Source organism: Musca autumnalis, unplaced genomic scaffold (genome assembly GCF_047663935.1).
Source record: "Musca autumnalis isolate F117 unplaced genomic scaffold, ASM4766393v1 scaffold_3, whole genome shotgun sequence".
Classification (NCBI taxonomy): domain Eukaryota; kingdom Metazoa; phylum Arthropoda; class Insecta; order Diptera; family Muscidae; genus Musca; species Musca autumnalis.
Genome location: NW_027411866.1, coordinates 41,238,381 through 41,265,007, shown reverse-complemented (window position 1 = coordinate 41,265,007; position 26,627 = coordinate 41,238,381). Strand labels below are relative to the sequence as shown.

At 37.4% G+C, this 26,627-nt stretch overlaps 1 protein-coding gene across 2 annotated transcripts in view; it reads right to left on the bottom strand.

Moving 5' to 3' along the window:
• Positions 1-4,527: 4,527 nt before the first annotated feature.
• The window catches only part of LOC141397008 (uncharacterized), a 224,807-nt gene continuing 202,707 nt past the window's right edge, over positions 4,528-26,627 (bottom strand). For both annotated transcript variants that reach the window (XM_073972778.1, XM_073972777.1), the window contains one exon: positions 4,528-6,207. In XM_073972778.1, coding sequence (XP_073828879.1) covers positions 5,140-6,207 — 1,068 coding nt within the window. In that variant the 3' untranslated portion in view covers positions 4,528-5,139. The remainder of the gene's footprint in view (positions 6,208-26,627) is intronic.

Here is a 26,627-nt window from a genome sequence, read left to right as displayed (position 1 = left end):
AAGTACCAAACCAAGATCCACCAACAATTTCAGAGAGTAGCCGATAACTTCCAGACCGTGGCAACAATGGATATTATGAAGAATTATGAGGAATAAAATTATGGCGTTGAAAAAAGAGACCACAATAAAAACCTGGACCTGTATCCATATATCGGAAGGTATTAGGTTCCGCGAGAAGGAAATTATACAGCAGTAGTCATGATCGCAAATAATTTTTACTTACTTAGTTGGCCATTACAGAAAATTTGTTCCATAGACCGAACTAAGAAAAGTTCTCCATTCCTCTCTGTTTTTCGCTTGACTTTTTGGAATACCGCGCCTTTTCATTTCTTCATCCACTTGCATGCTCCATCGAAGCTTAGGCCTGCCGATTCTGCGTGCACCGCCATGTGGCATGTATTCATACGCCTTTTTAGCGGGCTCATCATCGCTCATTCTCATGATATGGCCTAGCCAACGCAATCGTTGCATCTCGATACGTTTAACTATATTCATGTCTTTGTATAGCTTATATAGCTCGTGGTTCATACGACGTCGATATTCACCGTCAACGCAAATCGGCCCGTAGATCTTTCGAAGAATTTTCCTCTCAAACACACCAAGCACTGCCTTATCTGCTTGCGCAAGTACCCATGCTTCGGAGCCATACATTAGCACGGGTAGTATCAGCGTTTTGTATAGTGTTATTTTTGTTTGACGAGATGTGGCTTTGTTTTTAAATTGCTTACTTAAACCATAGTAGCATCTGTTGGCCAATACAATTCTTCTTCTTATTTCACAACTGATGTTGTTTGTTGTGTTTATGGCAGTGCCGAGGTAGACGAAGTCTTTAACTACCTCAAAATTGTAGGTACCAACTTCCACAGTTGGTCCGAGCTCTATGGACGCTTTGCGCGTCGACACCATCAATTTGGTCTTTTCGCCGTTTACCGCCAGACCCACTTTCGCAGATTCTGCTTCGACCTTCCTAAAGGTATCAGTTACTTCCTTTACTGATCGTCCCATGATGTCTATGTCATCAGCATAAGCAAGTAACATGTGGCTATTGGTGTAAATTGTGCCATTTCTTTTAACATCTGCATCTCGTATTACCTTTTCCAGCAAAATGTTGAATAGGTCACACGAAAGGCTGTCACCTTGTCTGAAACCTCTTTTAGTACAAAATTCTTCGGAGAGGTTCTTTCCAATTTTAACTGACGACCTAGTATCAGTTAAAGTCATCTTACAAAGCCGGATGAGCTTTGCGGGGATACCAAATTCAGACATTGCATGGAATACCTTTGATTGGAGTGGACGCTGCTGGAGTGAATGCTGCTTTATAATCGACAAAAAGGTGATATGTGTCGATCTGCATCTCTTGGGTCTTTTCTAGGATTTGCCACAGGGTAAATATCTGGTCAATGGTGGACTTGCCAGGTCTAAAGCCACATTGGTATGGTCCAATTATTTCGCTGACCATTGGCTTTAGTCGTTCGCACAATATCCCTGACATTATCTTATAGGCAATAGGGAGAAGACTTCTGCCCCTATAGTTGGAGCATACAGTCTTATCTCCTTTCATGTGGACGGGACATAGGATGCTCAGGTTCCAATAGTCGGGTACGCGTTCTTCCTGCCAGATGGTGCTAACTAGCTGATGCATACACCTTATCAGCGCATGGCCTCCGGTTTTAAACAGCTCGGCTGGTAAGCCATCGGCTCCTGCTGCTTTATTATTCTTCAGCCGGTTGATTGCTGCTTTTACCTCATCTTGGCCGGGCGGTATACACGCAGAGAAAAAATATTTTTCGCTTTTGTTGGAACAAAAATATCTGTTTTGGTTCCAAAAATGTATTTGTTTTGTTTAAACATTGTAATCCAAATCCAAAAATACCATCTTTTGTTCCAAACAAAGAAAACAAATTTCGAATTTCCGCAATATTGTAAAAATCGTTAACAATACCGATTGTAGGAACTATCATAATCTAATATTGTTTACAAAAAGTATTGTCAACCCAGAAAACCAGCCCAGAAATTTTTGATTTGTGTGTATATACTTCTCATATACACTTTTCGCAAAACATGGATATAAATGTCGCGTATAATATTGCAATCATTGATGAACACAATACATGGTTTGCTGCATTGGCTCACAACAAGGACAAACAAAAAGCAACAAGCACCCACCACAACATAATGAATAATTAAACACCATAACAAACTCCGGTATAACACCAAACCTCAAAGCACAATGAAGATAGAAGAATGAAACAAAACAGAAACAAATAAAAACAAGAGTCTCCTTGTTGGGTATACATACACACAAAAACAAAGATAAAGGCATCATGTCATACAAACAAAACTCACCATAATTGTTTTTTTTTTTAACACGGCATCAAATAGCGAGAGAAGAGAAAAAATTGTCGAAGAAAAGAGAGAACTATTGTCCAGTTGACAAAAACAATTTTTGGATTTTACAAAACCCAATTGTTGGAATCGCAATACTACATTTGGAATTTAACAATATCTTTACAATACATATTTTGCTCTTCGAATATTGTTGGATCAATCATATTTTTTTCTCTATGTGTACATTCTATACCATCTTCTGGGATTGGATCTGTGGTATCATCATCTTCGCTACTATTGGATACCAGCAGATTGGAGAAATGTTCCTTCCATATCCTGAGCACGCTATCTGTATTGTTACCAGATTACCTTGCTGGTCTCTGCAGGAGGATGTGCCTGTACCAAAGCCATCTGTTTGATGTTTCACTCTTTGGTAAAATTTTCGGACTTCATTCTGGCACCTGCACATCTCGATTTTTTCACACTCCCGCTTTTCCATTTCTCTCTTTTTCTTGCGGAAAGACGTTTCTCTTCTCTCCTTTTCTCACGATATTTCTCTCGTGCGCTACGCGTTGCTACTGTTTGTAAAGTAGCTCTATATTCCGCATTTTTCTCTTCGGTAGCAGCACGACACTCCTGGTCATACCACGAATTCCTTTGTGGAGGTCTCTGGAATCCAAGTATGGATTTTGCGGCTGTTTGCATGGAGTGGGCAATATGCTGCCATTGTGTTGTTATGTTATCGGGACAAGGAGTGCTCGCGTTAAGCAATTGGGCTAGTTGAGTGGAATATGCTGTGGCTTTCGGTTGTGTTTGCAGCCTATCGATATCCAACTTCCGCGTTGTGTCTGTTCGTGCTTTATTTGCGACGTTTAGACGGGTACGTACCTTTGCTGCAACAAGGTAGTGGTCGGAATCAATGTTTGCGCCTCGGAACGATCGTACATCCAACATGCTGGATGAATGTCTTCCATCTATCACAACATGATCAATTTGATTACTTGTTCTTTGATCTGGAGACAGCTAGGTGCCCTTATGAATATCGAGATGATTAAATCTGGTACTGCTAACTACCATGTTTTTTTTTGCGGCTGCAAAGTCTATCAGCCTCATACCATTGTCAGATGTTTCACTGTGGAGACTGAATTTCCCGACTGTTGGGCCAAAGATATTCTCCTTTCCAATTTTGGCATTAAAATCGCCTAGTACGTCTGCCAATGCGAAGACTGTACCTTCTCTATAAAGAGTGCGAACATTCCAGGTGCAGATTCGCAGATCATGGTACTTAAAACGTTTGCGGGGTTCGTCAACTTTAGAGGGGTTTGTTTTTCTTTTCTTTCGTTTTTCATAGTAGGCTGTTTTTTCTAGGGGAGGGTTACTTACCCGACGCCCAAACCCAAGTCTTTAACACTCTTATGGGTGAACGCGCGGCACATGTTGACTCACTACCTTCAACGGGTGTTAAAGGCAGTTCCCCATGTGACACCACGGGGAGGTCAGTGTCCACTTGAGATGAAAGAGGGACCAAGATAAATCCTGGGCTTTGCCATGTTAAAGCCGGTCAAGACCGTTGCTTGGTATCATTCATCCCCTACGTCATGGGGATGAATGATACCGTCACAAATACTTTTTACTATTACAATTTTAACACGATCCAATATGTGCCCATAAACAGGATTTTAGCGCAAAAATATAAACATTTTTTATAGAGGAGATACCTGAAGGAAAAATTGTCTATAGTTAACGTGCGCACAAGCCACTTTAGTTGATCAAAGTACTATTTTTTTTTAGAGATTTTGGGGCATTATGTCAAGAAGTATGGATTTGTCATGGAGATACACGAAGAAGTGGACCGATATATTATTACGATGGTTTTGAACACCAATGTGTTAAGATCAAATCATTTTCAGACAATTTGAAGTCGATTAAGTCATACCTGTCATTCTTTCTTCCTGTCTGCAGAGCACGATGACTTTCGTACTGTGTAAAGGATTTGGTCTAAACTTTGTACAGTACAAACCTAATTGCAGTTAGAAGCTTGGTCAAATTGACTCAAGTAATAGTACTGTACAGTTTTGCGTATTTTGATGGTTTTAGCATCAATTTTCAACAAAACCAGCTATAATTTGTATTTCGAGTTCGCTGTGAAACGGAAATCTCCTTACCAAGAACGATTGACTTAGGTCCGTATTTTGCGTATTTTGATGTTGACTTCATATAAAGGATTTCAAATGCGGAATTCTGCCATTGAAAACATTTTACGGAGAATTTTAAAAAATTGCTCTACGTGGCACATATAACTCAAAAAGTCGTCTTTTGTGTTCTATCTAAAAACTATCGAAACAAACACTCAATTTGTCTACACTGATCCTTTGTGTGCAAAACCGATTAGCAAGTTTAAATTTTATTTGTTATGTGTGTATGTGTCGTTTATAATAAATTCGCATTTTCTCTTGAGAGAATAATTTCGGATATGTTTTTTGCTTTTGTGATACATTGAAACCATGATGTTTCTGCATTTATGTAGAATTAATAATAGACAGACAATTTTATGTCCTAGCAAGGAACTTCCATATATAACTCTAACAGATATATAATACTGTTGGAATTGATCAGCACCAGTTGCTATATCAACATGAGATTTTAAAACTATTATGTCTTCGCTAGAGATTATTACTCGCTATTGAGTTCATGATCCTCAACGATCAAATTGTCCATAATATTTCCATTTTTCTCCCATCTTTGTTTTTAGCCTATTAAAGCCATTTAACCATTTTTCTTTTTCTGAAATATTTGCCTTAATAATCGAAATCACACCCCATTGGAAGTTGTTGCAGCCGTTTGTTCACTGCTGCTTTTCCGTTCTGACGTAGAGGTGATTTCCTGAATTTGATTAATACTTAATTCGTGTGAGACCTGAGGTGAAACATTCTTGTGTTCCATTTCACTGGGATCTGTGGAAGTTTCTTCAAATTTTGGCAAGTTGTTGGCACTGTGGATTTGGGCTACATGTACCATATGTTCACGCGCCACTTCTTCTGCTGCCGCAAAGGGATCATCATCCAGATCTTTGGCTATTGTTTCGCTACGTACCAATGTCATTCGTCTGCGGCTTGTGGCTGCACTGGTACATGGCATTTCATCTTCGGGACATGGCATTAAACCACTGGCATTACTGCCGCTACTATTGACATGTGACACTTTTATGTGGATATTTTCATCATCTACCGATTCTATGCGATCCAAACTGTGGCTAACGGCAAACTCTTGACTGTTTTCAATTTTGGCAGCTGGTGACGACGGTGGTTTCGGTTTGTTGCCATTTTTCTTGCCAGCCGGAACATCATCTAAAGCCAACTTTTCCATTTGCATTCCACTTAAGTGGCGCTGTTCCTCATCAATGTGTACCAATACAAAGGGTAATTTCAGTGACAGCTCACCACCCATTCCCGACAGGGTAAGTTTTACCTTAACATAATAGGAAACATAAATGGCAAACACATTACGTTCATCATTTGTGGCAGGATTTGAACCAGTGTTGGCTGCCGTTGGCAAAGGTGGCACAAATACTGCCGGGCTGGAACAATAATTTGGCGAATGATTTGCTTGCATCAGGAAATGTGGAGTACGCACCGCAGAGGCTGCAATGGCGCCAGTGATTTCGTCTGGTTCAGTACTCCGTTGCAACGTATCCTCTAAGGCTATCCAATTTTTGGTGGGTCCTCGTTGAGGTTTCAGAGTCACGGTGGTGTTGAGAGTAGCACCGGGTGGAACTGTACGGTCAATAGGTGGCGGTGATTGGGTGTCTGAATCGGCTACGACATTTTTGAATTTTCCATTGTTGAACATGCAGACGTCCACATGTTGAATGGCACAGACCTGAAAAGAGGGCCAAAAGAGAGAGGGAACATTAAGTAAAAGTTTCGAAAATTCACTTATCAACTATTATTAATATTAAATTAAAAACAAACAGAAATTGGGTTATAACACAAATATATTCTAGTTTGTTCTGGGAAACTGTTAGGATTATTTCGAAAGTCGAAGAAGTGGTCGCTACGATTCAGGTTACGAAGCTGGACAACATTTTCTGTCGGATTTGTGATAGATACAACGTACTTGGCTTGGATTGTACGAAAAATTAGGATGGTGGACTTGCGCCAGTTCTATTTCGCTTAGGCTCGACCTAGTGATTGACTTGGAGTGATTTGGTTAGCGGTAAAGTGTGGAATCGACGAGATAGAAGTGCTACATGTGTATATCATGCGGATTAATAGCTATGTCCTGCGTTATTAGCTTAACATCTGGCCACTGTTCGAAGGTGATAACGTGCTGGTCCTAGGAGATTTTAATGGGCATCATGAGTTTGGTATTCAACTCTGAGGCTGAGTAAATATATAGTTCCAGGATTAGAGGAAACTGTTATAGTTCGCCGGACATCGTGTCACCTAGTCTAACCAATGACGTAAGCTGGTAAGCCTCTATTTCCCTTGTGTCGGACCATCTCCCTATCTCCACCAATAGACCACCCGACTACATGAACTCGGAACGTCGTACTTTTATTAACCATGGGAAAGTCAACGGGCAAGGATTCAAATAGTGCGAACACTGTAATTCGAATTCGAATTTTAATTGTAATTCGTGAATTATATTTTTAATTCGTAACATTTCATTTGTAATTCAAGAATTCCATTTGTAATTCGAATTATTCCATTTGTAATTTGAATTATTCCATTTGTAATTCGAATTACTCCATTTGTAATTGGAAATATTCCATTTGTAATTCGAATTATTCCATTTGTAATTCAAATTATTTCATTTGAAATTCGAATTGTTCCATTTGTAAATCGAATTATACCATTTGTAAATTGAATTATTATTTGTAATTTGTATTATTCTATTTGAAATTCGAATTATTTTATTTGTAATTTGAATCATTTTATTTGTAATTACAGGTATAAAATCAATTAACAAAATATTTTGAATTTTTTTTGTTTCGAATTTCAAATAAAATAATTAAAATTACAAATGGAAAAATTTGAATTACAAATGGAATAATTCGAATTAGAAATGAAATCCTCGAATTAAAAACGAAATGTTACGAATTACAACTAAAATGTTTCGAATTACATCTGAAAAAGGTGTAGCCACCCCAGAGTCAGAGAGTTGACAATAGAAGTAAATAGATTAGTCGATGGGCACAAGCGGAAAACGTAGGTAGAACATCTGAAGTGCCGTAAATTTTAGTACCTGAGTAGTAAATTGTGATCAATGGTTAAGGCTCTGAGAAAAGGGATGATCGGTCATCTGCCAAGTTTAACGGATCAAAGAGATGAGCTCGTTATTTTAGCTGACAATTTATCGAGAAACCCGATAGTGAGTGACACGGCCGAAGAGAAATGGTTTACGTCGTTTTCGATCTCTTCCAGCCGAGGAGAAACTACCAGAATTTACGTTGTGTGATGTGCAGATGTTATTAGAGGTGCAAAAGCATGGACCTGCCGGAATTTCAATGGTGATGCTAAAACAGCTGAAACAGGTGTCGAGTACCTGTGCAAAGTCTTCAACCTATCGTTAGCCACCCTTACAGTTTTTGAAAAATCGGCATGGTTGTTCCGTTACTGAAACCTGGCAGGGATGCCGGCAATGGTGAATTGTACAGGCCGATTTCACTTTTGTCACCAGTAGCAAAGATATTTGAGGCATTACACCACCTCAGCATCAGAGAGTTTTCCCCATTTGCCTATCATCAACAGCGTTTCCGAAAGCACGCCATTTCCACACATATTAGCCGATATCTCAACGTGCCAAAGAACAGTGGTGGTCGCATCCGAACTGATTATATCTTTGTTTAACCTCTGCCTTTCTGCAATTCCACGAGATTATATCTTTGTTTAACCTCTACCTTTCTGCAAATCCACGAGATTGCAAAGATTTTATTTTGGCGAGAGCTGTACGTTTCTTCCTTGAAGGAAATTGGTGACTAAGTTCAGGGCCTCAAGTGCACCGATGTCTTCTCCAGTAGCTAGTACGTTTCTCATACGTGATGAGCTTAAAGCCTTCTGGAGGAGCTGGGAATTTGGATAAATAACATTTGAGTAGAGGCGAAATGACATCGCTATTTTTAACAAGTGAGCAAAGGCTATAGTCGGGACGGGGCCGACCATGTGATACCCTACACCACTACCCCTGTGCATAAGATTTTCACTGGTAAACATTTCTTTTAGGGAATATAATCCGACTACCACCAAAAATAATATGCCTCTTTCTCTCTGGGACCCCCATAAGCAACCAAACTCTTGTGACCATCCGATCAAAATTACCACCTGTAGCTTGATTGTAAAAAGTGGAAGAATTGGATGCATTACCGACTATTGTGGTATCTCCCTTGTTTGACCACCTTCGCCAACCTGCTTTACACCAATGTAAAGGTAATATTTTCTTCTTCAATTGACAGATTTTGCCGTTGGAATACCCCTACTAGAAACCAATATATTCACAAACAATAAAACTTTGAATTAGTCTCCAAAGTAGTTTTCCCCATTCCGACCCCTAAATATTATCCGACTATCACCAAAATCAATAGGCTTCTTCCTCTGTGGGATCCGCATCAACTCCCAAAATATACGTGACGATCCGATCAAAATTGCGACCTGTTGCGTGATTACAAACAAATCGGAAAATGAGATGCATTATCGACTATTGCCATATCTCTACTATTTGACCACCTACGACAACCTAATGTACATCGCTGGAAAGGTGATATTTTCTACTTTCCTTGATTTGATATACCTCTTAAAGAAACAGAGATATTGGCTTTGAAATAAAACTTTGACCTTTATCCAAATAAGTGCTTGCCCATTCCGACCCCTGAAAATTATCCGACCATCATCAAAATCAATAGGCTTCTTTCTCTTTGGGATCCCCATTAACCCCCAAAATTTCGTGACGATCCGATCAAAATTGCGACCTGTAGCGTGATTACAAAAAAATCGGAAAATGGGATGCATTATCGACTATTGCCATATCTCTACTATTTGACCACCTACGACAACCTAATGTACATCGCTGGAAAGGTGATATTTTCTACTTTCCTTGCCAGGTTTTGCTTTTGATATACCTCTTAAAGAAACAGAGATATTGGCTTTGAAATAAAATGTTGAATTTTCTCCAAATAAGTGTTTGCCTATTCCGACCCCTAAATATTATCCGACCATCACCAAAATCAATAGGCTTCTTCACCTGTGAGACCCCCATTAACCCTCAAATTTACGTGACGATCCGATCAAAATTGCGACCTCTAGCGTGATTTCCAAAAAAATAGAAAAATGGGATGTATTACCGACTATTGCGATATCTCCGTCATTTGGTTAACTACGCCGACCTAGTTTGCATCATTGTACAGACGGGATCTTTTACTTTCATAGTCAGGCTTTGCTTTTGGAAAATTTTCAACCAAAGCTGTGATATTCGTCAATATAATTAAAATCGCAAAAATGAAAATTGGGGTTTTATTTGCTACTATTGTGATATCTTCGTTGTTTGATCATCTACGAGCACCTACTTTACATCATTGGAAAGGTGATATTTTTTGCTTTCGTAGTCAGGTTTTGCTTTTGATATACTCCATATAGAAGCTGAGATATTTGCTTTGGAAAAAAACGTTGCCTTTTTATCCACCTAAGTTTTTTGCCCTTTCCGACCCCAAAATATTATCCGACCATCACCAAAATCAATAGGCTTCGTCCCCTCCGGAACCCCCATCAACATCCAAAATTTCGTGACGATCCGATCAAAATTGCGACCTGTAGCGTGATTACAAGGTTTAGTGGACAGACGGACGGACGGACGGACAACCATAGCCAGATCGACTCAGCTCGTCGAGACATTCATTGGTATATATAAGTTTGGGTCTACGACCGATGCGTTACAAACTTTTTGGCCAAAACCAACTTATAATACCCTCCCCACATAGTGGTGTAGGGTATAATTAACCGCACTTCGACCTCCTGCCTCTGAATTCTACATATCCATGGCTGCAGTTCATATACTCGTAGTTACATAACCATCTCTTGGTTATGTTCGACAATGTAGAATACAGGATATCGCATGATTAACAGTATCGAATATCTTGGATTGATCTAAAGCTACGACTATCGTCTGTTTGGCAGGTTTTGTGTGATTTATTCCGTTAGCGTTAGCTATTGGCGACATCAGTAAAGGCAGTGGTAGTGCTGTGGGTTTTCTGAAACCTTGCTGATGCTGTGTAAGTTTTAGTTTTTCTGTAATGTTTGGCAGCAGTTCAGTAGGGATTTCAAAACCAATATGATTCTCCTAGTGTCGCTGTCTTGTCTGATTTTGGTAGTAGAATTATTCTAGCTCTTTTCCATATCTTCGAAATCACTGACTGGTTGATTGAGAGTGTCAGGATATGTGCAAGGTGACACTTTGCAGCAGGACAAATATTTTTTAACATAAGCCATCTGGTCCCTAAGGTTTTGTATGGCTAAGCCTTAATTATTGCTGCGCTTACTTCCTCTGGCGTGATCTGAATTTGAGCTACCTGATTAAAGACTTTTTGCCTCTGTTCTGCTTCGTTGGGTGAACCACGAATTGCTGAGAGAACATAAAAGCGAATTGCTTGGCATACGATATGTTAGCTCCACTGAAATTTACAGCGATATTACAAAGCGATACTACAAAGTGGGTATCGTTTGAAAGCTTACGGAAATACCTACCACATGGTGCTAACCGGTTCGCATCATAACACTGTGTGTAATTTTTTGAGTCGTGGTTTATTGACCATATTCTGACACCGCAGCGTGATAGAAGACCAGAAGTTCACTTCAACTTTCGCGGTTATGGGCCCACAAAGGCCTGAGGCATTGATGTCAAAAGGGATCATTTTGTGGGGCTCATATCTTCTAAATTGCTGAGAATTTGGGTTTACTTGTTGAAGCAAAGTTGTAGCTCTCGTCTTAAAGAATAACAATTGTGAACACAAAAAAACCTATTCAACCTCATCTTCAAGGTCAAATTTCCTCGGATTTTAGGATACAGATATTAAACCGATCAGAATTTAAGCAAACAACCACCTCTGTAGAAACGGTTCTTAATGGCCAAAATAGCAATACCATTGCGATTTTTATCCTCTTTTCTCGGTTTCTGCTCCATAGATACTAAACCGTTGAAAATTTAAGAAAAGAATTAACCACATAAGTGTAGCAAAAATATCGAACTGTATATGAACGCTCCTTATTGGCGAAAATAGCGAAAAACTTTTGAAAATATTCGATTTTTGTACTGTTTTCTGAGATTCTGGTCCATAAATACCAAACCGCCCAAAATTAAGAGTACAATCAACTATAAAAATATACCTAAGATCTCAATAAACAACTTTCTAGGGAATTTCTGCTATGTCTATTTTGACTGGACTACGTTTTAACCAGAAAGGCGCAATAGTAAAGCTATTCCCCCACCCCCACTTCTGGATGTAATGCTGCAATTTTTGATGCGCTTTTCTGTACCGCAAAGCTTCTGAAGTTATGAAAAATATTTTAAAATATGTTGCCAAAAATTTCAGCTATGTGTTGCGAAATTAGGCCTCCAACTTGGGATTCTTCCTGATGTGATGAAGCATTTTGCTGTCCGGAGTACTATTTTCCTAAAGTGTGTACGTCGAAAAATAACGGATGTCTTCGTCAATTTCTTTAATAAAGCCAGGCCAATATGAATGAACGCTTCTCCGGCTCCAAAAAGTCGCACGATTTCTATACAGTGATGATAACCGGATGATGATGCCAGCGAATCTTGAGTCTTCCACGAGGAAAACGGCAGGAACGACGAACTGACTATGCTCAAGTCAGGGGAGCTAGAAATATGTTTATAGGAGAGAATTCTAAAGAGACTAATTGTTCAGCTATTGCTTCACCTGCGGGTAAGTGGGAAGACCAGAGCTCATGATGAACGTTGAAATCACCAAGGAGTATACAGTTTTCCCCGGGGATCTGGTTTTTGTAGTACAATGAAAGGTCTGTTGCATTAGTTTCGCCCTTTCACTAAGTCTCAGTCGAAGGTTCGTAGCTTGCAGGGCACAGTGGATGCGCCCAACGACAAAAATCAAAAAATGCATGTCGTCGTTTCAAAAATTTAAAAATGCAAATAGCTTCAAAACATTCCAAATTTTTCGAAACTCAACTTATTTTTTCCATTTTTCGCGGTTCTTAAGGGGAAAACGCCTCATGAACATGACTAATTTTGAAGAAAAATATGTATTTAAAAATTAGAAAAAATACTTATATTCTAAGCGAATTTATAAAACAAAGGACTATTTTTAACGCCTTAACTTAAGATGACTCATTTAGTAAATTGCCTAAGCTTAATTTTTCTAGTTATGAAAATTCCTCTAAATCGCAAGGGTTGTCAAATATCTTGGTTATAATATTGGTAAAAATGAAATTATTTAATATAGATGTATGGATTTCCTTAAACTTTTAGTCACTTTCAACAAATTCGAACAAATGGCAACTAGTGCCAAATTGTAGCCTAGCGCTTGTTGATTTCAAAACTGTATAGACTCTTTGCGGAAATTTGCGGTTTTGGCAGTTATGACCAAAAGTTCAACACCCTTTTTTAGTTGCTGAATTTATATTTTTTGGAATACTTTTAAGTAATTTTATTATCCGTTCTTATATTTGGTTTCAATATAACGATTTTTGTGCTGTAAGCGATTTCTATGGTCATGGTAACTTAGACCGGTAATGAAAACTCGCGAAAAAAAGATTTGGGGGTATTACTTTAACAAATAATTTATTTTATTTTTGGGACACCCTAATGTTGGACAACGCTAAAAAGGGAGATTTTTCCCCGCATTGAGTAAAAAAATGCATTATTACAAGTAATTCTGCAGACAAATGTGGTTAAATCTTATAAAGTACAAAAAAAATGGTAACCCTATATGGAGGCTGTGGTCAAAAGTGGACCGATACGACATTTCTTAATAAGATAATGTTCTGAAGTCTGAGATCATCGCTTAGAATATTTGGTTGACATCTGCCCAAATAAATCGATATATAAATCATTGGGGAGTAAACCAAATCATGGACCAATACTGAAATTTTTTCGTGGGGATGCTTACAATACACAGCAAATTTGGTTGAACAATGTCTTGGTAACAGTAAAATACTTAAATTCAAGATGATTTGTTTCATGGGAAACTCGCGAAATTTTGGACCCAGGACCCCAATATTTTACGTAGAGTGTTTTTAGGCCACTATGACCCATTGATAACAATTTCAGTTCGATATAGCATTTAGAAGTATTTTTGTCACACCTTCCCATGTATGTGCAACCACTGTGCAGTGTAGTATTTCAGACATGTAAAATTTCTCTAAAAGTCGTGTCAGCACCCGCGATAAAAAGTACGTTTTATATCATTAATCTAATTAGAATCAGGATGTAGTAGTTGCTATGAGAGAAGTTTCTCTAGTGCCTGCGGTGATATTTATGGGAACAAATCAGAGTTTATAGACAAGTGTGTTCGTGATAAACAAAATCTGAGGCATTAAAGGCATCTTATAATTCGCTTAAAAATTAAAGCCTTAAAAATTGTTTAAAAAATAAAAGATTGAAGTAATAAAATTGTGCAACGTATTTCTTCGAACTGAAGCCTAAATTTATGCTATATTATTCTTTAAAATAAAAACATATTCCAAGAAATCCCAATTTGTTCCCTTGATTTCTAAAGCGCTTGCGGCTATTTTAAAGTAAAAAAATTACAAAGCTAATTATGAACAATTAAAACCAATTTCGTTAGGCATATTTTGTTTACCAGAAAAATAAAAATGAATTCACATGACGATAAACAAAGTTTGGTATTGTAAAGCCAGGGGAGAGAAATATTAAATTTTATAATTTAATAATAAAATTTTCCTATTAAATATTTTAATTACTTTTTTTAGCTTCAAGGGGGATGCTACCATAGGATGGATAGGAGTACAAGACAGTTATACAAAACAGATGTTTATAACAATGCCACAGAGTAACACAACGCAACACAGGTTACGGCATTGTTACAAGTTGAGCCTAGTATTTAATTAAAACTTTGACATTTTCCAAAAAGATAGACAAGAAAATTGGTTTTTGTTTAGGCAATTTTAATTGAAACATTTTATAGACATTTCTTGGAATATTGCTAACAGCAACAACAATGTTTATATGGAACCAAGGGAGTCCTATTCACCCAAAAACTTTCACTCTTCCTCAATATTACAATAAAAAACATGCTCAACTAACATTTCAATTCGTTGCAACGCTTTCCAATTTTATTTTTTTTTTTTTCAATTAATTATTTTTATGTTGTTGCACAATAAAATTTATTCTCTTCAACAATACCATAATTAAAACATTCAATTCATTGCTGTGATTTACGAATCCTATAAAAGTTTCTTCTTTAAATAGCCTTTCGATTTAATGATTATGTTGTCATTGTTACCACGATTATAGCTGCTGATTTAATGAAATTTACCCCCAACCATTCCAATTTTTGTGCGTACATCCTTTATTGACTTGTATTTTTAATGAGCCTATTTACACAACACTGCAGTGGCATAAAAATTAAACAAAACATTCATTTCAATGCTTGTTCATTGCCACATTGAATTTTTAATTAAATCAATGCCCAAGGGTAGGCAACAAAACATAGCAGACTACAAATTTGCTTCATGACTATATTAGATAGCAAAGAATGTTAATTCACAAATGCTCGAATTCAAAACATGCAGACGAAAGCCAAACGGTCAAAATTTATGATGAGACATCACAAAAGTACCAGAAATGAATAAGTATGTAATTAAAAAAAAATTAAGTAACAGTGTTTTATTTATAAATGCACTTAAAAGTAGAAAATAATTTTGATGATGGAATCTCTCAAATAAAACGCTTGCATTTAAATTAAAACTTGTGATAATATTGGCAAGCGTTTTATTTGAGAGATTCCATAATCAAAATTATTTTCTACTTTTAAGTGCATTTATAAATAAAACACTGTTACTTAATTTTTTTTTAATTACATACTTATTTTCTAGTTTTTAGTGCATTTAAAAATAGAACACTGAAACTTATTAATTTTATAATTATTTTTAATTGTTTTGTAAATACATTTTTTTAAGATTTTCAATTTTATATATATGTATATATTTGAGATTATAAATGATATTTAATGATGGTGTCCATATAGCGGTACCACCCGATTTAAGTTGTTTTGAGGATTTTGTCTTTGAGTTCCCAGTTGTACAGAGAGAAATTTCTGTACCACTGGGATCTCCAAATGGCAAGTTGCAGGCAATTCGGTATAAAAAATGAAGATAAAATCCATAAAACACTTGAAATCGGGCGGTACCGCTATATGGGGGCTATACCAAAACCTGGACCTATGTCCATAATTTTTAATGGGTACGTTTCTGTACCTAGTTGTCAAAAAGCAGCCAATACGGGCTTAAAATGACGATAAAATACCTTGAATCGAGTGGTACCGCTGGATGGGAGCTAAAGGAAAAAATGGACCCATATTGATTTTGGTTTCATATTCATGTATCGTCATCCAAATATGAAAAGTGTACAAAGTTTTAGTTCGATTGGTCAACTACAACTGTGTGAAAAATGAGTTACCAGATTTGAAAAGCAAATTAGGTAAAAAACTGTAAAACAGTGTAAAAATGGACCAATATTGGTTTTGATTTCATATTCATGTATTGTCATTCATATCTGAAAAGTGTGCAAAGTTTTAGTTCGCTTGGTCAATTACAACTGTCTTAAAAATGAGTTACCCGATTTGAAAAGCATGTAAAATTGAACACTGTACAACACTGTAAAAATGGACCAATATTGGTTTTGATTTCATATTCATGTATTGTCATCCAAATCTAAAAAGTTTGCAAAGTTTTAGTTCGATTGGTCAACTGCAACTGTGTGGGAAATGAGTTACCAGATTTGAAAAGCAAAATACCTGAAATCGAGTGGTACCGTTGTATGGGAGCTATAGGAAAAAATGGACCCATATTGATTTTGGTTTCATATTCACGTATTGTCATCTAAATCTGAAAAGTGTGCAAAGTTTTACTTCGATTGGTCAACTGCAACCGCTTTAAAAATCAGTTACCAGATTTGAAAAGGGGGTTAAGTTAGACACCGTAAAAACACTGTAAGAATGGTCCAATATTGATTTTGATTTCATATTCATGTATTGTCATCCAATTCTGAAATGTGTGCAAATTTTAAGTTCGATTGGTCAACTGCAACTGTGTGAAAAATTAGTTACCAGATTTGAAAAGCAAATTAGATAAAACACTGTAAAACAGTGTAAAAATGGACCAATATTGGTTTTGATTTCATATTCGTGTATTGTCTTCCAAATCTGAGAAGTGTGCAAAGTTTTAGTTCGATTGGTCAACTGCAACCGTGTTAAAAATGAGTTACCAGATTTGAACTAAACACACACCAAGGCAAGTTAAATAAAACACTGTAATAGTAATAATAAGAAAGCAGCAACGCTAGCAAAATGGAAATGTAATGACTCGTTAATGGCAAAATGGGAAAATTTAAATGTACTAGAAATTCTTGCTTTAAGTTATTTGTGGGAATACCCAGCAAATAATGTGAAACTTTAGCGCTCTGATGTCTAAGAGCACGTCAGATTTTATATTAACTATTGAACTTGTTTTGGGTAATGTTTTATTATTTTATGGTAGGCAACATATTTTTCTATTGCATACTTTAGGGGGTTTCATTGTGTGAGTGCTATTTTTTTTCAATTAGTTGAATCCCTGCAAGCAAAAACTATCGCGGAGGTGACTTAGGCGTGTCGCCCAGGGCGATGAAAACAGTCGCGGCGATAGTAGCAGAAGTCACCCTGAAGTGATCTCCGTTGTGAAGAAATGAACCACGCCGCACAATGTCGCGAGTTCATATTAACTGTGGCCAAAAATAGAAGGAGTTGTCGTAGGTGCATCAAATTTGGTACACGTACCTATTATTGACTTACAATCTTCAGGACAAAAAATTGGGTTGGTCGGTCCACGTTTTGATATAGCCCCCATAGAACCGTACCTCCCGATTTTCGGTATTTTTAATGTTTTAGACACAATGACCAACCGAAAGTATTCAAATTTTATGGTTAGTCTTCCGCAGAGTTGTCAAACAATCCAACAGAGAATTGTGGGCTTAGGTCTACGTTTTGATATAGCCCCCATACAACGGTACCTCCCGATTATCGGTATTTTGAAGATTTTAGCCTCATTATTGCACCGAAATTGCTGAAATTTGGTATTTAGTCTTCGTAGGGGGCATTATGCCTTCACCTTGAAATTTGTTTGTATAGGTCCACGCCTTCATATAGCCCTCATAGAACGGTACCTCCCGATGTTCGGTATTTTGGAAGTTTTAGCCTGATTATCACACCGAAATGGCTGAAAATTGGTATTAAGTCTCCGTTGGGGGACTTATAACTTCCACCAGAAATATGTCGGTATAGGTCCTCGTCTTCCTGTAGCCCCCATAGAACCGTGCCTCCTCATTTTCGGTATTTGGAGTGTTGTGACCTCAATATCCACCCGATATGACTGTGTTTAGTCTTCATATTGTTTGTGAGCATATTGAATATATCAAACTCTTGTCTTTATATATGAGAAATTTCCTTAAAAAAAATATTTTGACCGATTAGTGGTCAAAAAACTGTACATTTTTTGTAAAAAATCGAATTTTGATTTTGGCTGTTCACAACTTTTTTTTTAAATTGATATTTTTAAAATTCTCTCTTTTTAAAGCAAGAATATTAGGTACTTAATAAGCCCACTATATATATGATGATCGGTTCATTCGTTTTCGCGCTATAGCCAACACCACAAAACGATTTGTTAAAAAAGGGGGTATCCTCTCAGTGAGTTGGTCGCTGAAAAAGAGAAATGACACATTAGTCTGCAAACCTCTGCAGCTGGGACCTTTATATATTTGGAGTACTCACTTTTTACTACTTATACAGCAAAAAATACCGATATACACTTTTATACAATTTTTTTCCCACTCCACTCAATTTAAAATTTGCTTCAGAAAATTAATAAACTTAGTAATACATGTTTGGGTAAATGTAAACACCATATGATTAATATTTACAAGCAAACAAAAGTGAAGCCAAGTTTATTACATCCCAAGAGAACTAAGGAACAATTTTTGCTGCGACCGTTACTCTTAAATTTTAAATATTAACGCATAATATAATTTATTAATTTAAAAAAAAAATACAAAAATACGTATTAACTAAAATTGTCGGATTTAAATCCTCATATAGCTAAAACTACTTCACGTATCAGTACCAAAATTCAGATTCTTCTTAATTAATATGTTTTCTATTACTACTAAATTTGTTCAACGAAGTATTTAGTTTTTACCATTTTTGGCCACGGTCGTGACACTGTGCGCCGGCGTGTGGTCTTGGAAGTCACTATTTTTTTAATTTTTTATTTTTCTTCTCTTTTAATTTTGTCATTTTAAAAAAGTGATGTTTTGTTGCCTGACTTGGGAAGCGAATCCGGACCTTCAGAGTGCAAAGCGAGTGTGCTTAACACTGCACCACCGTCTCATATAATCATTAGATAGAAAATGTCCTATATTTGTTCAAATGTGTTGAATCATTAAATAAATGTAAACAATTGCCTTGGAAGTCACTCCGAAGTGTCGGCGTACGCGATAAAACGTAATCACAATAAGGCTATAGAAATTGTTTTTGTAATTCACCAACGATCTTCCTTGGCGTGTCTCCGGAGTGACCTCTTAGGCGAGGGAGTGCGAAACTCACTTCCAATTGCTGGCAGGGATTGTGTTTGTGAGAATTTTTTACACACACAACTACATATGTATGGGATCCCCATTGCCTTCCATTGCACATTGTCCGATTTTCCGAAAAACCTGGGCAAAACTCTAAAAATGAATTGATTTTGACCTTACCTTTGGTTCTTTTGTTTTTCGGGCCGCTGATTACATTTTTGATATTATTTAACCCTCAGGCGGTCATTAAAGGTGTCTTTTTGGTCCCTCCTCCTATAAGATGTGATCTTATCGGATCAAAATATTCTACAAATTTGTTCGCCATCAATTTTTACTATGGGTCCTAGAATACACCAAAACTCTATACCTTACCTAAACTCCAGAAATATGCAAAATTATAAACACATTTTAGGGTTAAGGGCGTACTTCATGTGAGTTTTGGCAAAATTGTCATACAAAGCATAATTTTAGAAGAATGCCGTCAAAGACAAAAATGTTCTCCGCTAAATTTCACTATAAGCCAAAGAAAAGAAATCTCTATTTGCATTACATACCAAGAAAATATCGGTATCAATTTTGCCAAAAAACCAAGAAACTAAAATAGGGTTGCAAGCTTCCACCATTTCTACAATTTTGGAAATATTTGAGTTAAGATCACTTAGAATCCTTGCACTTTAGGTGTATAATGTCTTTGGTAACTATACTGACAACAATGCGAGGAATATTTTTCTTAAAAAAATTAAACCTCGTGCGAGTCATAAAAGGGGTCCTTTTGGTCCCTTTTTCCACAAATCTTTAAAATCTCATATAAAATGTGATCGGATCAGACCAAAATATTCTAGACATTTGTTCGCCATAAAATTTTACTATAGGTCTTAGAATATACCAAAACTCCAAATAATACCCAAACGCCAGAAAGTGACCCTATACTATATTCTGACATTCTGAATGAAAGAAAATCTGTACATACCTGCAAGACAAAATATCACATAAAAAAAGTGCAAATATGTGCAGGATGTTTCGATGGAAATTGGTAAAAAAAACCCTTCCTTTTTTATGAAATGATAAATTACACGGCCCAACTCGATCTTACTCACAACTATTTTCATAATTTATTGTGAAAATTGATCTTGAAAAAAATTAACAATTACGGACATCAATTACACTATGCAACACTGAAAATGCAAACAATTTCTAGTATGAATTTTTTGAAAGTACCTATTTAGACTACAAAGCCCATAGTAGGGTTTTGTCCTGTCAGATCCAGTTCGGATTTTATGGCCTCATCTATACCGGGCTAAAACTACACTTCTTTGCATTTATCACGCCTTTATCTCAGAAACGAATACGAATTGGCCTTGCTATCTTTAGCAATATTGTAGCCCTAAAATAGTAGAAATTATCTTTTGAACAGACCATATAAGAAAAACTCCATCTATGGCATCAAAATCTATAAAATATACATAATTACTGAAATTCTGGTCAGTATTGGCTAAACTATTATTGGGAGTTGAACCAAGTGACGTCTTGCAAAAATCTTTCAAATAAATTTCTCCACAATTCTTCAGAACATTCTGAAACTCTAAAATGCGTACTTCATGTTGTTTCAGCGATATTTTGCATCATATATTTTACAACACGTATTTCAAACACACTTCACACCAACAGTTTATTCTCGCATTTCGGATTTCACTACATTATTGACATTTTTAATTATGGCATTTTTGCATATATTTTGAAATTCAAATCATTATTTCTCCAGATATTTTATTCTTGTCTTTATCTACAAATTTGCTTCAGAGGTCAGAAGAAGATTCGCATTGGTTTCAGATATAGCCCCGAATTTCTTTAAAAACTCAATATTTAACCATGTTTAGATGGGGCCATAAAATCCGAGCTGGATCTGACACAACAAAACCCAACTAGGGTTTCTTGTCAGTTGGGTCTTTACTTTCAAAAAATCCTCAGTTCGAATTGTTTGCACAAGGTTACCTTACAAATGTTGCACAGTGTTATTAAAGAACGCACAATTCATTGGGGACACTGAACATCTTAACGTTTCACATACCGTTCATTACAATTACAAAAAGAAAATATTTAGGGCCTGTTTATGTATGTCGATAAAAAAATGAATGCGTAAGAAATACTACCAAATTTGAGTGTGTTTTTCAAATTTGTTTTCTCTTTTGAAGCAAAAGCAAAGGAAATAATATTTCCAAAACTAAAGTTTGGGTGTGTTTCATGCGTACACATTTTCGTTTCGAAATACATAAACAGGGGGTTAATAACCGAAGTTTATTTTGCATATTATCATAGATTTATAAGCAACTTAAATATTGAAAAAAAAAACAAATTCCAAATAGGGTCACTTCGACCTGCATTTATACCCACCTATTAAACAAGAAATGTATATATATTTTCATAACTACACGCACTGGGATCCTATAAACAATATCTGACCCTTTTTAGTGTAAATTGATAATTTTTTTTTCGATTTTTGGCCAGGTTTTTTGGAAAATCGGACACTGTGCATTGGTTTAAAACAGCAATCGGCACACAACAACAAAAAATTGAGCAAACATTGTTGTCAGTGCATGGTTTTTCAATTAGTGAGTGGAGAGAGAAACTCTCTTTGCTTGTTCGCGAGTAAAGAGGTGCGGAATGCTGGTTTAAAAGCACACCAAACACATTAACAAATATAGGGCTATGAAGAGTCTTCTATAAAAGTCATTTCATAGAATACTTCTATAGAAGACTCTTCATAGAGCTTGTCTATATTCATTAATGAAGGTTTTAGCTTCTTACTTACTTACTTAGCTGGCCCATTACAGAACATTTGTTCTATAGGCCGAACTAAGAAGAGATCTCCATTCCTCTCTATTTGTTGCTTTGCTCTCTGGAATACCGCGCCTTTTCATCTCAACATCCACTTGTTTGCGCCATCTATTCCTTGGCCTGCCAATTCTGCGTGCACCGCCATGTGGCATGTATTCATACGCCTTTTTAGCGGGTTCATCATCGCTCATTCTTATGATATGGCCTAGCCAACGCAATCGCTGCATCTCGATACGTTTAACAATATTCATGTCGTTGTATAGCAGATACAGCTCGTGGTTCATGCGACGTCGATATTCACCGTCAACGCAGATTGGTCCGTAGATCTTTCGAAGAATTTTTCTCTCAAACACACCAAGCACTGCCATGTCTGCTTGCGCAAGTACCCAGGCTTCGGAGCCATACATCAGCACGGGTAGTATCAGTGTTTTGTAGAGCGTTATTTTTGTTTGACGAGATGTGGCTTTGTTTTTAAACTGCTTACTTAATCCAAAGTAGCATCTGTTGGCCAATACAATTCTTCTTTTTATTTCACAACTGATGTCGTTTGTTGTGTTGACGGAGGTGCCGAGGTAGACGAAGTCTTTTACTACCTCAATATTATAGGAACCAACTTCCACAGTCGGTCCGAGCTCAATGGACGCATTGCGCGTCGACACCATCAACTTGGTCTTCTCACCGTTTACCGCCAGACCCACTTTAGCAGATTCTCCTTCGACCTTTATAAAGGTATCAGTTACTTCTTTTACTGATCGACCCATGATGTCTATATCATCAGCATAAGCAAGTAACATGTGACTATTGGTGTAGATTGTGCCACTTCTTTTGACGTTTGCCTCTCGTATAACCTTTTCTAGCAGGATGTTGAAGAGGTCACACGAAAGGCTGTCTCCTTGTCTGAAACCTCTTTTGGTACCAAACTCTTCGGAGAGGTTCTTTCCTATTTTAACTGAGGACCTCGTGTCAGTTAAAGTCATTTTACAAAGCCGGATGAGCTTTGCGGGAATACCAAATTCAGACATGGCTTGGAATACCTTTGAGCGCAGCGGACTGTCGAAGGCTGCTTTATAATCGACAAAAAGGTGGTAGGTGTCGATCTGCATCTCTTGGGTCTTCTCCAGGATTTGCCGCAGGGTAAATATCTGGTCAATGGTGGACTTGCCAGGTCTAAAGCCGCATTGGTATGGTCCAATAATCTCGTTGACCATTGGCTTTAGTCGTTCGCACAATATCCCTGACACGATCTTGTAGGCAATAGGGAGTAGACTTATGCCCCTATAGTTAGAGCATACAGTCTTATCTCCCTTCTTGTGGACGGGGCACAGGATACTCAGGTTCCAATCGTCGGGTACTCGTTCTTCCTGCCAGATGGTGCTAACTAGCTGATGAATACACCTTATCAGCGTGTCGCCTCCGGTTTTGAACAGCTCGGCTGGTAAGCCATCGGCCCCTGCTGCCTTATTATTCTTCAGCCGATTTATTGCTGTCTTTACCTCATCTTGGCTGGGCAGTATACATTCAATACCATCTTCTGGGATTGGGACTGTGGTATCTTCGTCTTCTTCGCTGCTATTGGATACCAACAGATTTGAAAAATGTTCTTTCCATATCCTGAGTATACTATCTGTATCAGTTACCAAATTACCTTGCTGGTCTCTACAGGAGGATGTGCCTGTACCAAAGCCATCAGTTTGATGCTTGACTCTTTGGTAGAATTTTCGGACTTCATTCTGGCTCCTGTACATCTCGATTTTTTCACACTCCCGCTTTTCCATCTCTCTCTTTTTCCTGCGGAAAAGACGTTTCTCCTCTCTCCTTTTCTCCCTGTATCTCTCTCGTGCGCTACGCGTTGCTACGGATTGTAAAGTAGCCTTATATGCCGCATTTTTCTCTTCGGTGGCAGCACGACACTCCTCATCATACCATGGATTCCTTGGTGGAGGTCTCTGGTATCCAAGTATGGATTTTGCGGCTGTTTGCATGGAGTGGGCAATGCTTTGCCATTGCGCTGATATGTTATCGGGATGAGGAGGGCTTTGATTAAGCAATTGGGCTAGTTGAGTGGAATATGCTGTGGCTATCTGTTGTGATTGCAGCTTACCGATGTCTAACTTTCGTGTTGTGTCTGCTCGTACTTTGTTTGCTACGTTTAAGCGGGTGCGTACCTTTGCTGCAACAAGGTAGTGGTCCGAATCAATGTTTGCGCCTCGGAACGATCGTACATCCAACACGCTCGATGAATGTCTTCCATCTATCACAACATGATCAATTTGGTTTCTTGTTTTCTGATCTGGAGACAGCCAGGTGCCCTTATGAATATCGAGATGATTAAATCTGGTACTGCTAACTACCATGTTTTTTGCAGCTGCAAAGTCTATCAGTCTCATACCATTGTCAGATGTTTCACTGTGGAGACTGAATTTCCCGACTGTTGGGCCAAAGATATTCTCCTTTCCAATTTTGGCATTAAAATCGCCTAGAATGATTTTAATGTCATGGGCAGGGCAACGGTCATATGTTTCTTCTAAGCACTCGTAAAATATATCTTTGGTCTGTTCGTCCTTTTCTTCAGTGGGAGCATGAGCGCAAATAAAGCTGATGTTGAAGAATTTAGCTTTTATTCGAATTGCAGCAAGTCTTTCATTCACTGGGGTGAAGCTGGATACCAGATGTTTTAGTCTCCGACTAACTACGAATCCACAACCAAACTCATGCTTTACGTCATGGCAGCTATAATACAGTGCGTCACCTTTAGGTGTTGTTGTGACGCCTTTCCCAATCCATCGTATTTCCTGTATGGCAGTAATATCGGTCTTGTACTTTTCAAGTACGTCTGCCAATGCGAAGACTGCACCTTCTCTATAAAGAGTGCGAACATTCCAGGTGCAGATTCGCAGATCATGGTCCTTAAAACGTTTGCGGGGTTCGTCAACTTTAGAGGGGTTTGTTTTTCTTTTCTTTCGTTTTTTCATAGTAGGCTGTTTTTTCTAGGGGAGGGTTACTAACCCGACGCCCAAACCCAAGTTTTTAACGTTCTTATGGGTGAACGCGCGGCACATGTTAGCTCACTACCTTTAACGGGTGTTAAAGGCAGTTCCCCAGGTGACACCACGGGGAGGTCAGTGTCCACTTGGGATGAAAGAGGGACCAAGATAAATCCTGGGCTTTGCCATGTTAAAACCGGTCAGGACCGTTCCTTGGTATCTTCCATCCCCTAGCTTCATCACACCGAAATGGCTTAAATTTGGTACTTAGTCGTCGTTGGGGGTATACAACTTTCCACCTGAAATTTGTCGATATATGTCCACGTCTTTATATAGCCTCCATAGAACGGTATCTCCGTATTTTCGGTTTTTTCAAGGTTGTGGTATTTAGTCTTCGTTCGGGGTATAAAATTTTCCACCTGAAATGTGTCGTTATACGTCCACGTCTTCATATAGCCCCTATAGAACGATACCTCCAGATTTTCGGTATTTTGAAGGTTGTAGCTCAATATTCCACCAAATTTATTTAGTCTTCGCTGGGGGTAATAAACTTTCCACGGTATAAATCCATGTTAGGCCGGAGCGATTTGAAAACCTTAATGGGGCCTTCGCCTTTCTGATTCCATAATAAGCTTCAATAACGCGTTACTTGCTTAAGTATCTTAGCATGGTTCAAATTGAGTAAGTCTGAAATTGACAAATGTTAAATGGAATGTCGGAATAAAACTTTTAACTTAGGTGTGGATCACATTTAAAATATAATCACGCTGTATTACTACATAACGTCGGTGTCATGCTTAAGTGTTCCATAAGCACTTTGCCCGTTTTGAGATAATCAAATTTTAATTTATTGCGTAACAACTGCGTGGAGCTGACTTAAAAAATATTTATATTTTTGACGTGAATTATTAATAATAGTATATAGAACATATTTTCGCAAAAATATAGATAAATATGTATTGGAATATAAAAGTTACAGAGCATTTTTTAAAAATAGAGTTTTTGTCGATTTGTTCCATATCCACACTTATGTCACAAATGTGAAATATTGTACACCACATGGAACAACGTGACAAACAATTTTTCTATATTTGCCTCAATAAAATAAAAACTTTTAAATCGAAAATTAAAGTTTTGATTTTTGAAATGTGTTTTTACCCCCAGTTTTTGTAACTTATTTTTGTTCGTTCGTCTATATTCGTAATAATTTAGGCATTCATAGCTCAGCCCCCAGATGACATACACATCTAATTTTTCGTATACCCGTTCCATATATCGTTAAGGATTCCTTATTTAAAAATCAGCGCTCTACATTTGCGCTAAAGCGAGTAAATCGATCTACAAAATATGACAATTCGTGTGAGAAGAATAAAAAATTTTACAAAAACTGGGGGTTAAACTTGTATGGTTTTAAAATATTAATTTCATAACCGAAAAAAGTTTAAGGTTTCGCGTCGAAGCGTGGATGTCTCGGAAACTAGAGTAGACAAGAGAAAGCCGACCAAAAATTCAGAAAGAGCATAACGAAAAACACTAGAAATCACCTGTATCTCAAAAAGTCAAAAATTGTGTATGGAACACTTAAGCATGTCACCGACGATATGTACGAAGTTTAGGTTAAATCAATTACTCTTTTCGAAAATTAGCGTGTTAGCTAACCCTGGT